General features: G+C 38.7%; 1 protein-coding gene across 3 annotated transcripts in view; it reads left to right on the top strand.

Moving 5' to 3' along the window:
• The first annotated feature begins 531 nt into the window (after positions 1-531).
• LOC121290350 (T-cell immunoreceptor with Ig and ITIM domains-like) overlaps positions 532-14,530 on the top strand; it is a 60,292-nt gene continuing 46,293 nt past the window's right edge. For all 3 annotated transcript variants that reach the window (XM_041210703.1, XM_041210701.1, XM_041210700.1), the window contains exon 1: positions 532-655. In XM_041210703.1, coding sequence (XP_041066637.1) covers positions 586-655 — 70 coding nt within the window. In that variant the 5' untranslated portion in view covers positions 532-585. The remainder of the gene's footprint in view (positions 656-14,530) is intronic.

Genomic DNA, 14,530 nt, shown 5'->3' with positions numbered 1-14,530 from the left:
TATTTTTCTACCTATTTGTATATGCACAGGGCCTAACACCTGTTTGAGGCATGGACCCTGCAAAGCTTTGTTGGCTACACCAATATGTTGGACAGTGCATTTCTGGCTCATAATGAACACAAGCTTCCTAACTGCCTTATTGGAGGCTTAGGCACTCATCAGCAACTGAAAAGCACGAGTGGCTGCAATGATTTTTTTCCAATGTATGTGACCACATGGCCCTTTAAATATGAAAGACTGTTGACCTGAAATTTCCCTGCTTTCTATTTGGTGAACTTCTAGCATCTGGCCCCAATCTTGCTAGTTCATTTGTATACAAATTGGGTCTGACCCAAGAACAAGAAGGATCAGATATGAGTCCAGCATGTGTGACCAAGACTGGCTCTGCATTGCCTGCAACCTCAGCAGTTAACCTCAATGCTTTACTTACTCTGCTACACAGTTTCCCTAAACAGTTAAGCTTTGCCCGTGAAGGTTGTGGTTTGTCTCTATGTCATACTGTGGATACGGTAACTTCCTGGTTCTGTCATTGCTAAGCTGTTGGATAGCTGTTGAAATAAATTTTTGCTAAAAGTAGTTTTTGCTATGGTGTTTCGGTTAATAGCTGTGATGAAGATGTTGAATGCCTTTGCCATTTACATGCTGTTTGTGTCTGGTAAGTGTTTAGAGCAAATAGTTTTCCTTAACTTCTTTAGTTACCCATGGATGGTGGGTCCTCCCATTAGAATTTTTCTTTATAATAGGAATGTACTTATTCTGATTACTCTGAAATATCTCCTTAAATGTCTGCCACTGCTTCTGTATTGATCTAACCTTTAGCCTAGTTTCCCAGTTCACTTCTGCTAGCTAGCTAGTCTGCTAGCTAACCCTCTCTCTCTTTTTAAGATCCCCTTTAAACCCACCTCTTGGACTGTGGAGTATGCTCCACTTGCTGTAGCATTATTCAGTATGAAGAAAAGAAATGCATTGCTAGATTAATTGCTTATTTGACATTTTAAATGCAGAAATAAATATTTTGTAACTATGCATAGTTTATAATAAGTATAATTGTTTAAATAATTGTTTCAAGCCCTCATTTAAATAATATGTACTGTGAAGTTTTTAAAGTTTGTTAGCAAAAGATCCATTGTTCAATAAGAAAACTAAACACTTTGTACCTGAAGTAAAAAAAGAATCGCTTTAACATTATACATTACATAGTATAATGTATTACTTCTTCAGTTTCTACAAATTAGTTCACAAAATTCTGTGTGTTCATCCACCTTCTGATCTTAAATTTGATTATAATTTTCTTAATTTGCATGTTCTATGTCTTATTTTCTGGAGTTTGTCGTTCTGATTAATCACTCCTTGTGTCTCTTTTCATTTCTTGTTTCCTAGTGTAGAATAGTACAAATGCTCAAATAAATGAGATAAAAATACTTGTTTTTGCAGAGGAATAAAGTGTAAGTGGAACATAAGAATAGCTTTTTAAGCCTGTCCCACTTTTCAATGAGAACATGGTTGACCTGCATCCTAACTCTGTCCACCTGATTGGCTGTATATTTTTTAATACCCTTGGCTAACAAAAATCTCTGACTTAAAATTTAAATTTGAAAATGTATCAATTGCTGTTTATGGGAGAGAGTTCCACACTTCTACCACCATCTGTGTGAAGAAATATTTCCTAACTTCTCTCATGAATGGCCTGCCTCTTGTTCTAGACTCCCCAGCCAGTGAGAAAAGTTTCTCTCAATCCACTGTTATGACCAGGATAGGAGGAATGTGTGAATTATTAAGCCCCAATACTCCACAGGCTGTATCATTATTGTTAATGTTTAATTTTATCTCAAAGCGGCCAATTGGATACCTATATCCTCGAAGAAAAGAGACTATGACCAGACTTCTTTCAAGAATGCAGAATGATTAATTTATTCATTAAACAAAACTTCTTTTAACAAGTTGCAAGTACTAGTTAATAAACAATTGCAATCAGGGAGTATAGCTATTGATAAAAACAAAAAACTGCGGATGCTGGAAATCCAAAACAAAAACAGAATTACCTGGACAAACTCAGCAGGTCTGGCAGCATCAGCGGAGAAGAAAAGAGTTGACATTTCGAGTCCTCATGACCCTTCAACAGAACTGATCCTCCTTTACAAGGAGAGGGAAATATAAGCTGGTTTAAGGTGGGGGGGGGGGGTGTTAGGTTAGGAGCAGATCATCAAAAGATGTCACAGACAAAAGAACAAAAGCACACAGAGGTGTTGAAGTTGGTGATATTATCTAAACGAATGTGCTAATTAAGAATGGATGCTAGGGCACTCCAGGTATTGCTCTAGTGGGGGTGGGGGGAACATAAGAGATTTAAAAATAATGGAAATAGGTGGGAAAAGAAAAATCTATATAAATTATTGGAGAAAAAAAAAAACAAAAGGAAGGGGGAAGAAACAGAAAGGGGGTGGGGATGGAGGAGGGAGCTATTACAACATGCTACCTTTACAAGTAATTAATATTAGCAGAAACAACAAGATCAAAGTTTCATAATTAAACTTGTAATTCTAAATTTGACTAATCATAATGTAACATGACAGGATCAAACTGCTGTAGTCACAGTGGTAAGGCATTAAGTTGATAAAATATCCATGTATAGAAACAGCTCAAGCGTGCTTCTGTCCTTTTCTCCGTTGATGAAACAATCGATTCAGTCAGTTGTTCAGTGCGCAGACAAATGTCTCAAGTGTCTTTGCAGCTACCATTGCACAGCTAAAATTGCTTCCATTTTACGTTGCTATCGCATGTATCAATACAAGATATTCAGTGAAAGGAACCGGATAGAAACCATGTTCTAAATTCTGTTGTCCAAGATGTCCTAAGCAGTTCAAAAATATAAAATCAGTAGGTGAGTGCATCCCAGTGTTAAGTGCCAGAATATACCCAACCAGCAGTTCAGCTGCTCACTGCACTAAATTCTTTGGGGTTATGTAAAAGTTCTTTAATTAAATTGCCACTGGTGGGCATTTGCAATACTAAGGGTGCACCTAGGAAACCCATCAGTCAAAGAAGTGTCAAGAAGATATAAGAATGTCAATAATGTTAATGGAAATTATTCTAAAATCGAGTTCCAGTGGTGTCTGTTTCTATGTGTGTGTGTGTTGTGTCTTAACTGGATTCAAGCCAGCTGGTCCAGACGCTTTGATGTATAGATGAGAAGTAGGTTTGAAATGTTAATTAGGTAAATTATAAGGTGAAGTGTAAAGGGGGCAATTTGCATTTTAAGTAAACCATTCAAAATAATGGGTGAAATATTGCACCTAGCCAGAAGAAGCCAAACTATGTATTGACTTTTTCCAAAGTTTACTAATAAACTTGGTGTTATGAAAGGATTTTATAGTTAGAAAAGGTAAAGTTCAAAAAACCTAGAGATACAATGAGAATTTCCATTCAAAGAGGAAATATGTATAAAGGAAGATAAGGCTGTATTAAGTAGAGGGATTCTAAGATCTAAAGCCTCCAGCTTGTCAGCCTCAAGCCACTGTCTGCAAGACCCAGAGCTGAATGAAACTCATTTTGAATATGACTGATCAGTGTGTGCTTTGCCAGGGATCTATTTAAATTTATGTGTTTTACTGTTGCCTTAACGGAGGTGGAACTGAGGGTCAAATTAATTAGGGGATTTTTGTAGTTATTATAGTAGTAATTTTGTAGACATATGTATGTGCCTACAATTTTTCTTGAAATAATAAATGTTTAATTTAGTTTTATAAAAAAAACCTCTTGAGACTCAGCATTCTTATTACTGCTGAATTCAAAGCTTATATCTCAAAACGTACAAATTGCAAAAAATGGGTTATGTCAGATGTTTAAAATTTCCCTCTTGGATTTGAATAACTCAACATTTACCATTGGTTGTGTCATAACAGAAGCTTCATCTGTGCCTGGTCCATAGCGTTATCGGGATCACTCCATAGAAAGATTAAGAAACTACCCTTTGTAAACGTGCCACTTTAAAGATAAAAAAAAACCCTTGTGACAAATTTTAAAGGCCCAGGCCATAGTACTTAGTCTGAAGTTCCAGATGGGGTCCACCTCTGTATTTTTGCAGGTTTGTGATGATAAGTTAAGTAAGTGTGAAACATTGAAAGCATTTGTCATGCCTGTTTTACGTGGTAATGTTCTTGTAAGGTTAGACAGAATCTTCACCCTTTACAAGGCCAGGAGCCAAATTTTCAGCCTCTCAGTTGCACCTGAGCTACAGTGCGAGGATGCCAAAAAGGCTAAAAATTCCAATCCCATTGCTTCCTTGTTTTGCATTATTCAACTGCCCAATTACCAATCATTACAGTAAGGATATCTGGTCACTATAATAAAATGCTTTAGCCTTTAGCTTTCAGAGCTGTCAAATTAATCAGAGAGGGCACTGGGAACCCACTGTGGGAGGATGGAAGTGTGTACTCGGAAGTATCCTCACATGGCTGCAGATCCTAAAGACATGAGCAAAATGCCCACAGAGATGGGTAGTGGGCCCTAACTGGACCCTTAAGTGGTTCTGTTGGCCACTTGGTGGGTGGCTGAGCCATTGAGGTGCCAGCCACTGTCCATATGCCATGGCAGTGGGAAATCTTCCAGCTGTCCTCCCAATGCCTTAACTCCTACCATATTGCCAGCTCTCCCACATATCAGCCTGACACCAATGAACCTGGAAAATTCATCCCAATATTATAAGAGTGGTGTGATAGCCAATCTAGAGTGTTCCTGCTGAATATATTCAAAAGCTTTAGGATACTTAGACACAATTTACACCATTTTCTTAGGGTTTTGATGCTCAGCCTCATAGACCAGCAGGAGAACCCTTGTAGAAAATCATTATATTATGGGTAATAACAAGCCAAAGCCAAGTTGTACAACTCCCCTCCAGGAGAACACCTGTGATTCTGTTGTTAAATAAAGCAGTCCATCAACATTGAGTTACAGGGAATCAATTGGATAAAAAGCTGATCAACACCAATGCATGTTATACACATTGAATCCTGGGCTATTTTTTCTCAGGGCTGAGGGTTGAGCGGGGCACAGAGGAAAGTGGAGTTCAGGTCAAAATCAGGTCAAAATCAATCAGCCATGATATACTGAATGACACAGCAGGTTTAGTGGGGTGAATGGAATTGGAAGGCAGGAGTAAAGAAGTCGTGCTACAATTGTACAGGGTTTTAGTGAAACCACATCTAGATAATGTGTGCAGCTTTGGTCTCCACATTTAAGAAAGGATACACTTACATTGGAGGCAGTACAGCAAGGTTCACTAAATTGGTCCCTGAGATGAAGGAGTCATACTATGATGAGAGGTTGAGTAAATTGGGCCTATATTCTCTGGAGTTTGGATGAATGAGAGGCGATCTCATTGAAACATACAAGATTCTGAAGGGGCTTGATAGGGTGGATGCTGACAAATTGTTTCCGCTGGTCAGGGGATATGAAACATGGGGCCACAGTCTCAGGATAAGCAGCCAATCATTTAGAACTGAGATGAAGAGAAATTACTTTCCACAAAGGCTGGTGAACCTTTGGAATTCTCTACCCTGAGGGTTGTAGATGCTCCATTGTTAAATACATTTAAGCCTGGGATAGACATTTTTAGTCTCTCAAGGAATGAAGGGACATTGTGAGCCAGCAGGAAAATGAAACTGAAACCCAAGATCAGCCATGATCGCATTGAATGGTGGAGCAGGCTCGAAGGGCCATGTTTGTCTACTCTTGCTTTTATTTCTTGTGAATGGCTTACTCCTGTTCCTATTATGATATGATCTTATTCTGTTAAAGAGGCAGCTACTGTAAGAGTTATATTTTCATAAGTCTCAGAACATCAGGTAAGCTTAAAAGTGGAGAAATCAGTTATAAAGTGATAAGCATTTCAAAGATTTAAATAAATTAAGGTCAAAGGGAGATAATGGAGAAAAACTACATCAAAATGAAGTATCTGTGATAATTATGTTAAAGAAGACTACCTGAGTTCAAAGGGAACTAAGATTGAAGGAAATTTATTAAAAGAGCTTTTAAATTAAGTTAATCTCTAAGAGGGCTAACAAAAAGAGCATAAGAAACAAATGGCCCTGTGAGAACTTAAAACAAAATGAATCAACCATAAGAAAGAAATTGTAAAAGGTAACAAAAGACATGTAACAATCTGATGGCAGGCATGAGGTGTGTTTGCTATAGGATGTTTAAGGTAAAAGTAAGGAGATTTTTAAGGGTAAAAAAATGGCCTTGAACTCAGCAAATGAGTCTGTAAGAGGTCAGTGAGATTTTCAAATTAACATCAAATCCCAAGAGCAAGCCATCAGCGATCAAATGTTGGAACAGTATAATCAGGGGAGTTGGTACCAAGAAAGCAAGGCATGTGCTGAAAGAAGCAAATAAGGTGGGAATAATGAATGGATTAAACTTGATAAAAGTAGGGCAAAAGGAATGAAACCTTCTTAAACTACCAATAAAGCATTTGCAAAGGATTATAGACAGGTTAAGTGAGTGGGAAAAATATTGGCAGATGGAGCATAATGTGGGAAAAGGTGAACTTGTCCACTTTGGCAGAAAGAATAGAAGCAGCATATTGTTTAAATGGAGAGAGATTGCAGAACTTTGTGGTACAGAGGGATTTGGGTATCCTGGTACATGAATAAAGTTAGTGTACAAGTAGAGCAAATGATTAGAAAGGCTAATAGAATGTTGTCGTTTATTACAAAAAGAATGGAGTATAAAAGTAGGGAAGTTTTGCTACAGTTTTGTGGGGTTTTGGTGAGGCCACATCCAGAGTACTGAGTATAGTCTATTTGGTCTCCTTACTTAAGGAAGGATATAATTGCTTAGAAGCATTTCAGGAAAGGTTCACTTAACTGATTCCTGGAATGAAAGGGTTATCTTATGGGGAAAGGTTAGACAGCTTGAGTCTGTATCCATTGAAGTTTAGAAGAATGAGAGGTGATCTTATTGAAACATGTAAGATTCTGAGGGGACTTGACATGGTGGATGCTGAAAGGATGTTTCCCCTGGTGGGAGAGACTATGAGTAGGGGAAACAGTTTAAAAATAAGGGGTGTCCCAGATAGGACTGAGATGGGGAGAAAACCTTTCTCTCAGTGGATTGTTAGTCTGTGGACTTCTCTTCCCCAGAGAGCAGTGGAGCCAGGGTCTTGAATACTTTTGAGGCAGAGTTAGACAGATTCTTGCTTGACAAGGGAGTCAAAGGTTATAGGCGGTGAACAGGAAAGTAATGTTGATGCCAGTGTCAGATCAGCCATGATCTTATCAAATGGCAGAGCAGGCTCAAAGGAATGAATGGCTTACTCCTATTCCTAATTCATATGTTTGTATGTATAATGTAATCACAACAAAAAGATTCCAAGAGGAATCAGCTGTAAGGAGCAAACTTGAAGATTGTCTGCATATTAAAACTTAGTACACAGCAGTTAACCCAATTGGACTGTGGAAAATCCTATAAAGTTGCATACCTAGACTACCAAAAGATAGTTGAGATAGTTCCACACAAGAGACTATTAATTAAACTCAAAGTTATAGAGGTTCAAAGTAAACCTGAGAATCGATCTTTTAAAAATTGCTGAAGGATGGAAAACCTTAACTGGAGGTGTTGTGTTGAGGTGGGCAGTGCTGAGTGCTGTGTCCAGGCCTAGCCCAAACCACTAATAAGGTGTAACTGGATTCTAACAGTGCACTATGTTCATAATTACTGCTGAACCTCCTCACTTGTGATGAAAATCTAATTTCATATTTGTATAATATCACAATTCTCTATATGATAACAAAAGCATATTTTAATTTTATTTTAGAAGTTTATTGTACCATAGCTTCTACCTTAATTCAATGTGTATGTCACTTTCTGTAAAATTTTGATTAAAAATGAAGAAATCAGTGCTTTTCACTTCCTGTGAAAATGCAACAATGTAATTGCTTACTTACCATGCCTAATGACACCACTGTTGCTGGATGCATGGGGATCCCCTTGATGTGGTATCAGATTTAAACTGACGTCAGGAAAAGGGGAAATCCATGCCAGAGAGATTACTAGATCTTTTTTCACTCACTTTTCCAGAACCACTTCATCAATGTCACAGGGAGTCAGAGCCTATCCTGACAGGCAATGGGCATTAGGTAGGGTACACCCAGGACAGGATGCCAGTCCATTATAGGACACACACACACTGGGGGACAATTTTCTGTAGCCAATCCACCTAACCAGCACACCTTTGAGTGGTGGGAAGAAACCAGAGCACCTGGCAGAAACTCACAGACACAGGGAGAATATGCAAACTCCACACAGACAGATCCTCAAGGTCAGGATTGAACCTAGGTCCCTGGAGCTGTGAGGCAGCAGCATTAACCATTGCACCACCATGCCACCAGATCACTAGGTCTTTATGGACAATTTCTTCAAAGTCACTGGTGAGTGCCATTGCTTTGCTGCTGACTGCAAAATATGGGTAATTGTATTCAGGTTTAAGGTTTCAGAATCTAAAGCATTTATTTAATGGCTACTAATCAATTAGGCAGGCTAGTGAAGCTGTTCAGCAGTAATGATGAACTTAATACATTGGCATTGTTAGATCTCAATTACATCATTCAACAAGTTGTAAATTTTAAATAGTTTTTACAGTGAGACAAATAGTATAAAATTGTAAATTCTAGTCAGTTCAGTGATTTCTACTTGATGGCAGGCATGGGGGGGGTGGTGGGCGGAGACTTCAACAACACATCTTGTGGGGAAGTGTAGAATCACTGACAACAATTTCTGGCTGTCTGCATTTAACAGTACTTGTACAGCCTCCAGAACCATGGTCATTTTCAGAGGAGAGGCGAGTAATAAGTGTGCATGCTGACAGTTTTGGTATCATGACTACCATAAAATCCAGGCCATTAGAAAACCAGGGGTGCCAATGGAGTTAAAGGAGGCAGTTCATCAATTACAAAATGAGTTGGATCAAATTTGTAAGTGGGCAAGAGAATCAGCAGATGAAATAAAATGCAAAAAATGGAAATAAGGAAAACAAATAAAAATATGCACTCTATGAATGATGGTGATATACCCATAGACCCATGAAAGAGGCCTAGAAATCGTACTAGATTTATCTTTCAACACTTCCAATGAATGCAATGAAAACAGCAATTAACAAAATCAATTGAATATTAAACCAATGAGCCAAAATAGTTAAAGAAGACATGGCCAAACTGTACAGTGCCCCAGACAGATCACATATTAGGTACATCAGCCAATTAGGGCTGTTGATGCAAAATGCTGACCTTCAATCATTAAAAGGCAGTGCAAAATAGGGCCATGTGGTTGACCACAATTGTTAAAGGACTGACATATATGAAAAGAGCAAATGGCTTTTCAGACTAAAAAGGGACTTATAATAGATGATCCGAAAGTGATATCTTGGACAATTAAAAAATAAAGAAGGTAAATCATGACTATCACTTTAAATAAAATTAAGGAAGTACAGCAGGGAGACACATTCAAACTAACAAAAGTTCAATTTGGAACTGGTGTCAAGGAATACATTTTCATACAGATAAATGTATCAAGTAGTAAGAATAGTAAAGGGGGAAACCCTAGAATCTTTTAAGAAACAATTGGAAACTGAAATGGGACCATTCTTCTGATTTCGATGGATGGATGAATTAAAATGGGATAAATATCTTCCTCATCTGTAATTACATTGTGCTGCAGAGAGAATATTAAGATGGGATCTTGAATGGTCCACATGCTTTCTGGTTGCCAGTCAACAGTAACCTGGCAACCTGCTATCAGGCCTGCCCTGTTAGACAATGAGGGATATATTGAGGGTCACATTGTGCATTCTAAATAAAATTTTACAGGGATATTAAACAGATGGAATTTTGGCAAATGAAAGAAGAGACCCCACCCAAAAGGTAAATTTTAAATTTTTGATTTTCCTTATGGGGAGAAGGGGAGCAAGAAAGCTTCTTTGGGCTCCACAAGAAAAGTTTAGTCTGCCCTTGTGGTAATTATGGTTTTATGTAATGTGTATTATATGTTTAAGAAGAATGTTATAATGCAAGATAATATGATCTTATGTAACCAAGAGAGGAGTAGCATGGGCTACCTCTATAGTCAGTAGTCTGAGTTAGTAAGGAGAAGTATGGAGACAGGGTTTGAGTTGAAAGCACACAAGCGTAACTGCTGAGCACCTTTGTAAATAAACAGAATGTGTTCCACCTAAGAACTGTCTGCTAATCTATTGTACCAACTCAGCCATCCCAAATCAAGCATGCAACCCAGATCCATAAGTCCCAACAAACTGGAGGCCAGGATCCAACAAATTGGCGATGAGGAAAAAGCAGCAAAAAAGCTAGGAAAAAGTGAGGATAAAGCGAAGATACAATAAATTGGCTTTGAGAATAAAACAAGTTAATGAAAGAAATCAAGGGAAACTAAATTGGGCTGTACCTTGCACGTTGATTGTAAATAGGATTTCAGTCCTAATCATTGAAGCAATCCCCTCACAGAATGCTGCACTTCAGAGGAATTGATCCTTTTGATCCAGCCACAGATGATTGGTCTCATTATATTGAATGCCTCACGTCTTTTTTTCCAAGAGAATGACATTGTGGGGGAAGAGAAGAGGCGAGCAATCCTCTTACCCATGTGTGGGAGTAAAGCCTATGGCTTGATTTAAAGTTTGACGGCTCCCAGTGCTTCAAATTCAAAAAGTTTTGATGATTTGGTGGACCTCATAAAAGGTCATTACCAGCCAATGGTTGGTGCAACAGTTCAAATTTAACTGAAGAAACAGAGCACCGAGGGAGACAGTTGCTTGTTATGTGACAAATTTGAAACAATTAACAGAACATTGTGAGTTTGGTACATTTTTAAATGACATGCTCAGAGATCATTTAGTGTGCAGTGTGAATGAGGACACAATTCAGAAAAGATTACTTTCTGAAACAAATTTGGATTTTAAGAAGGCGCTAGAGATAGCACTGGTCATGGAAAGTGCAGTAAGGGATTCGAAAGCCATACAGGGTATGCAAAATGGCGCCATCCTCCATGTTGGGCAGGAAGGCCCAGCCAAAAAGAGCACAAAAATTCAACACTCTCCTGAGAAGCGGGAAACAGCCACCGCTAGCAGACAAATAAAAATAAATGACTTAGCAGTGAAAACAAGGAATAATGGCAACAGACAACCTTATGCTAATTGACAGTTTTAAAAAATCGATGCTTTTATTGTCAATGAAATGGACACCTAATGAGACAGTTAAAGGAAACAATCAGGCAGACTTTTAATCAAAAGAAAAACCCAATGAGATCTACAATGTAGAAGAGCCTGAAGCAGCAAATTCAGATATTTATTCATTATTTAATTTGAAAGTTGGAAAAACAGAACTAATGTATGTAACAAGAAGGTAAATGACAGATCTATTAGAATGGAAATGGATACAGGAGCTTACACTACAGTGATTGGTGAACACAATTTCAAATATCTGAATTATGGTATATATAAATTAAATTTGGAAGAAACTGATGCAAATTAAAAACTTATACGGGTTAAACATCCAAGTCAAAGGCATTAACAGAGTTACTGTCCATTATGGAAGCCAATTGGTAAAACTACCCTTGATGCTGGCAGCAGGTGAGAGGCCAAGTCTCCTTAGACAAAACTGGTTTAAAGAAATTAGGTTAGAATGGACTGAAATTTTCTAGCTGAGAGCAAGTGGGTTACCAGAACTACTACAAAAATATGCCTTAGACTTTGAGGACAAACTTGGGAAGATCCAAGGCTGCAAGCAAAAATTCATGTGGATCCAGAGTCAGCCCACCAATTCATGAATGCAAGATCAGTACCTTATGCACTTGGGGAGATTGTCAACACCAAACTGGACGGATTAAAGAAACAGGGCCTTATACAACCTGTACAGTTCTCAGAATGGGTAGCACCAATAGTGCCCATCCTTAAACCTGACCAAGGCATTTGAATTTGTGGAGACTGCAAATGGATGGTTAATAAAGTGGTTAGGCTAGACAGACATCCCATACTGAAAATTGAAGACCTAGATGCTAAGCTGGCAGGTGGAACCGCCTACACAAAGCTTGACATGAGTCATGCCTATCAACAATTAGTGTTAGAGAAGGCCTCCCAGAAATTTGTCATAATTAATACACATAAAGGGTTGTACCAATAAACCCGTTTGCCTTTTGGAATCTCGTCAGCTTGCACCATATTCCAGAGAACAATGGAAAGTTTACTACAGGGACTGTCCCACGTTATAGTTTAGTTAGATGACGTTCTCGTGACAGGACTACTGAAAAGGAGCATTTGACAAACTAAGAAGAAGTCTTAAAATGTTTCTAGCAGGCTGGAGTGCATTAAAAAAAAAGTGCACGTTCCAAGCAAGGGAGGTGATCTATTTGGTTCACCATGTAGATTCACAGGGCCTCCACCTGGTTGAGGAAAAGGTGAGAGCCATAAAAGAGGCACCTGCACCAAAGAACAACTCTGAGCTCAAATTATTTTTGGGAATGATCGATTATTATGGGTGTTTCTTACCCAGTTTGTCCACAAAACTGGCACCCCTGTATTACCTATTCAAGAAGAACCATTGTTGTTTTTGGGAGACACCATAGAAAGAAGCTTTCATAAAAGTAAAAAAATTGTTGCACTCATCTAACCAATAGTACATTATGATCAGAGGAAAGATGTTGACATGTGACGCATTTCCCTATGGAGTGGGAGCAGTAGTCTCTCATTGAATGGACGATGGCAGGAAACAGCCTATAGGATATGTCTCAAGAGCGTTAACCATAGCGGAAAAGGGATACTCACAGGTAGAAAATGAAGGCCTCCTGTCAATCATTTTGGTGTCAAGAAATTTCACCAGTACGTACATGGCCGTCATTTTACTACTGTTTCAGGCCACAAGGCATTGCTAGGATTGTTCAGCAAGGATAAGGCTATACCACACATTGCCTCAGCAAGAATACTACGATGGGTGTTGATCCTGGCTGCATATGAGTATGCTTTCACTCATAGGCCTGGAAATCAAATTGCAAACAATGATGCACTGAGTCATTTGTCCTTACAAGGAAAAAGTGAGGGTGTCCCAGTTCCGCAAGAATTCATTTGGCTGTCGGATTTCTTAGATTCATCTCTGGTATGTGCTAGACAGATCAGATACTGGACAAGTCGAGACCCAATCTTATCCAACGTACAAGAAAAAATGCTTCATGTTTGGTCACAAGAGCCTGTATCTGACAAAATAAAACTGCACTTCAACAGAAGACAAGAAATAACCAGCCAGGATGGTATCCTATTGTGGGATGTGGTAATTATGGTTTTATGTAACGTGTAGTATACGTTTAAGAAGGATAATATAAAGGAAGATGACATTGTCTTATGTAACCAAGGGAGGAATAGTGCGGGCTACCCGTGGTCAGTAGTCTGAGCTAGTAAGGAAAAGCATGGAGACAAGGTTTGAGTTGAAAGCACACAAGTGTAGCTGCTGAGTACCTTTGTAAATAAACAGAATATGTTCCACCTAAGAACTGTCTGCTGATCAACTCTGTCTTTTGTACCAACTCTGGATCCAAAAGCCCCAACAAACTGGGGATCAGGATCCAACAGCCCTGCCCTGTCTTTCCTTGGCTAAAGGCTAAACCCTCCAAAATCCGGTTGTGATGAGGAGTGGGGGCCATTTCTCTGCTCCATGGGGGCAACCTCCTGCCACATAATATTGTGTCCCTGCCCATTATCAGATTGAAGCCTGGAATTAAGTTCTCCCAAGCTTCGTTACCAATATTGGAACAGTTGGTCACCTATCTCATCTTTCACCCATAGAACTGCTGCCTCTAGTTAAAAATCAGGGCTTATATATAAGAATTGAAATTACTTTGGCTCAGGCTTTGCCAGGGAGACTAACAATGTGGACATGAAATTAGAGGAAGAAATCAAAAATGTTATCAAGAAATTTAAGATAGATGAGAAGATTATTGATACATTAGACAAACTTAGTGAAGATAAAGCCTGGCCTGGGTGAATACTTATGTGTGTAAGTATTTACATTTTATAGAAAAGAGAATTGTGCCAGAGGGTTACAGGACAGCTAATGTTATTTTATGTTCAAAAAGGAGATTGAATAAATCTAGGGAATACAAGTTTAATGTCAATGGTAGCAAAAATACTAGAGTCTTTACTAAAGATGTAATTTTAAAAATCCAGAAATCAAAATTGTCAGCACAGATTTCAGAAGGGTAGGTCATGTTTGATCAATCTTACAAAATTCTTTGAAGTAGTAACAGAATGGGAAACAATGTTTGCAATGCACACAGCCTTTCAAAGACCCTTCAGTGAGGTACCATATATTGGACACATGACTAAGGAAAGAGCATGTGGAGTCAGGGAACAAGTAACAGAATGGGCAGAATTTTACAGCCCCGTTTCGGCGGGGATGGGGCCATAAAATGCGGCGAGACATTCTAAACCTCATTGGCTTCGGCGGGGACCGTAAAATCCCACTGCCATAAAATT

Source organism: Carcharodon carcharias, chromosome 18, assembly GCF_017639515.1.
Source record: "Carcharodon carcharias isolate sCarCar2 chromosome 18, sCarCar2.pri, whole genome shotgun sequence".
Classification (NCBI taxonomy): Eukaryota; Metazoa; Chordata; class Chondrichthyes; order Lamniformes; family Lamnidae; genus Carcharodon; species Carcharodon carcharias.
Note: the sequence above shows the minus strand (reverse complement) of the source record. Positions and strands in the feature narration are given on the sequence as shown.